At 41.7% G+C, this 2,525-nt stretch overlaps 1 protein-coding gene and 1 long non-coding RNA gene across 2 annotated transcripts in view; one reads left to right on the top strand and one right to left on the bottom strand.

The window, feature by feature from the left end:
* Positions 1-2,525, top strand: part of LOC102680144 (zinc finger protein 865-like) — a 37,916-nt gene that overhangs the window by 25,660 nt on the left and 9,731 nt on the right. Inside the window, exon 5 of the mRNA XM_031513413.1 lies at positions 485-589. Within this exon, the coding sequence (XP_031369273.1) occupies positions 485-589 (105 nt within the window). The remainder of the gene's footprint in view (positions 1-484; positions 590-2,525) is intronic.
* Positions 2,295-2,525, bottom strand: part of LOC116186372 — a 907-nt gene continuing 676 nt past the window's right edge. Inside the window, exon 2 of the long non-coding RNA XR_004151351.1 lies at positions 2,295-2,525. This exon is cut by the window's right edge and continues 321 nt beyond it. This is a non-coding gene — a long non-coding RNA (uncharacterized LOC116186372).

The following is a 2,525-nucleotide window of genomic DNA, read 5'->3' as shown; positions in this document are numbered from 1 at the left end:
ACGGGGATTCATTCCGTGTTTTATATATATATATATAGAAAAAAAAAAAAAAAAGAAGAAGAATCGTACGCGTTTGAGCCGTTTGAGTTTCTTTTTCAACTTGCTTTCTGTTATTATTTTTCTTTTCTCTTCTTCCACTTCTTCTTCTTCTTCTTCTTCTTCTTCTTCTTCTATTTTTGTTCTCCTCCCTTTTTTACAATTCTCTCTCTTTCTCCTCGAACACGGAGAAATCGATCGCGATTGTTCGGGAATTTCGCTTCGTTCGGGAATTTCGTGTGTTGCAACGCGCGAAAGAAGCACCGTCGGATTAAACGGACGAAACGCTTGTTAAATAAAATACACTTTTGTTTTGTATTTTGAGGAAAGGGGACGTTGGAGTTGTGGGCATTTCTGAAAAATGCGACACAATCTTAAACGATATTTAATTGTTCTCGAATTAATGCAAATTGATCTTCATTTCATGCTGGTCTCCTCTTTGTCGCAGTGTTCCAAGTACCCGTGGCAACGATTAAAGGTAAAAAGATCGGGTGAAAAGATGCGGGAGAGCCCGTGGGAATTCGTTTCGGGTGTGATTCCGATATGCTTGCTAAATTAAAAAAAAAGAAAAAAAAAAAAAAAAAAAGAAAATTTCACTTGCCTCATCTGTCCACGACAAATCTCTTGATAATTCCACAACAGAAAATTCGAAAACCACGTGTCTGGTATCTAACATTCGTCCTTTGCATCCTCCGTGACAATTGGCGCTACGCTTAAAAAGAAAACACGCTCGATTCACGATATATATATACATATATATCTATATCTACGAAGACGATCCCATGTTTCTCGATCTTATCGCTCCTTATCGGGAAAAACGTTTGCGTTATTCGTAACCCTTCGATACCTTGCCACGATCCGACAGACGAATCGTCTTTCGATCGACGCCCGATTTTTCTTTTTTTTTTTTTTTCATCTTCTTTTTCTCATCCAAAACCTCCTCCAATCTTTATTTCTCGTCGAATCGTTTCACACCCTCGTTAACTTCCCTCCCCCTCTCTCCTCCAACGACATCGTTGCCTGGCGAATCTCCACAACGGATATATATATATATATATATATATATCTATTTCTCGTTCTTCGTCCTTCTTTCTTACGCATTTCTTTCGTCGAAATAGAAGGAAACTGGGCCACCGACTTCTCGCGGCGGAAAAAAAAAGCTCGGACCGAACAATTCCTTTCTCTTTTTTTTTTTTTCTCTTCTTCTTTCCGCGCCATCTCCAAACTATCCAACTATCGCGTATCCCAATCCCCCTTCTCGCCCGTTCCAACCATTTTTTTCTCCCCCTCGATATTAATTTTTTGCACAGTCTCCGCCTCTGCGAGCCCCCCTTTTTTTCTCTATCTCTCTCTCTCTCTTTCTTTCTCTCTGTTTTTCACTATCGTACACACACATACACAGTTCATCGACGACCGAAGGACCTAATGAAATCATTCCCGCGCCGATTCCGACCGGGGTGGGATTTCTCCCCCATTGTTGCACACCCCTGTGCGTTTTTTTCGCTCTCTCTTTCTCTCTCTCTCTCTCTTCCACTCCCTCTTCCCAGTGACCAAAAGCGTGAGAGGGTCCGCGTCCAAACTGCTATTGGCACAACACTGGAAGGAGGGAAGGGGGAGAGGGAGCTGCATCCTCAACCCTTTAGTTACTTTTTTCCCCTCCCTCCTTTCCCCGCTCCTCGGGGGTGATTGGACACGCATAACCCGCGGATTACGAGCGCGTGATACGCCAAAAAACGCGTCGGCTTGGAATAATATAGCAGTGCTGCATAATGGATGGAAGAGAAGAAAGAAAGAGAAGAGAAGAGAAGGGAAGGGAAGAGAAGAGAAGAGAAGAAAGAAAGAAAGAAAGAAAAAAAGGGAAGAGAAGAAAGGAAGGGAAATTAAACAGGTTCTAACAAGGGAATGAAAATCACCACTACGGATTAATAATTTCATAATGCGCCCATTCAATATTCACGGTGCAATTTTTTTCTCGCGACCGTGCGGTGCTCGTGTCGACCGAACCGTAGCTGATCCAACTATAATAATATATCAGAATATATATATATATACATGTTCTTGCACCGATCGAACGAAAATGAATCATCGTTCGAATACTATTACTACTACTACTATTACTATTATTACTACCACCACTGTTACTTTCCCTCTACGACAATCGGTGTTATTCGAAATGATGAGTGGAGGAAGAAGAAGAAGAAGCGGGGAAAAGAAAGAGAGAGAGATTCTTAAGAGAGAAAAGATTTTTTATATATACGAAAAATTAATCGAATTTTATTATTCGCAATTGCGAATACGACGAACGAAATAAATATAACTCTCTTTCCAAGTACGAAAAAGCAGCGGCGGAGTACAGCGAGAGAGCGAGACAACCGGTCAACGAATATATCTTTTACAGACTTTGTTTGTTGGTGTAACCGAGTATCGTACGAAGGTTGTCTGCCGGCGAGGCTCGCGGCCTCGTTGCGGCTAAAAAAGCCAAGGAAAGG

This window comes from Apis dorsata, unplaced genomic scaffold (assembly GCF_000469605.1).
Source record: "Apis dorsata unplaced genomic scaffold, Apis dorsata 1.3 scaffold_634, whole genome shotgun sequence".
NCBI classification, from domain to species: domain Eukaryota; kingdom Metazoa; phylum Arthropoda; class Insecta; order Hymenoptera; family Apidae; genus Apis; species Apis dorsata.
This window is presented reverse-complemented; position numbering and strand designations above follow the sequence as displayed.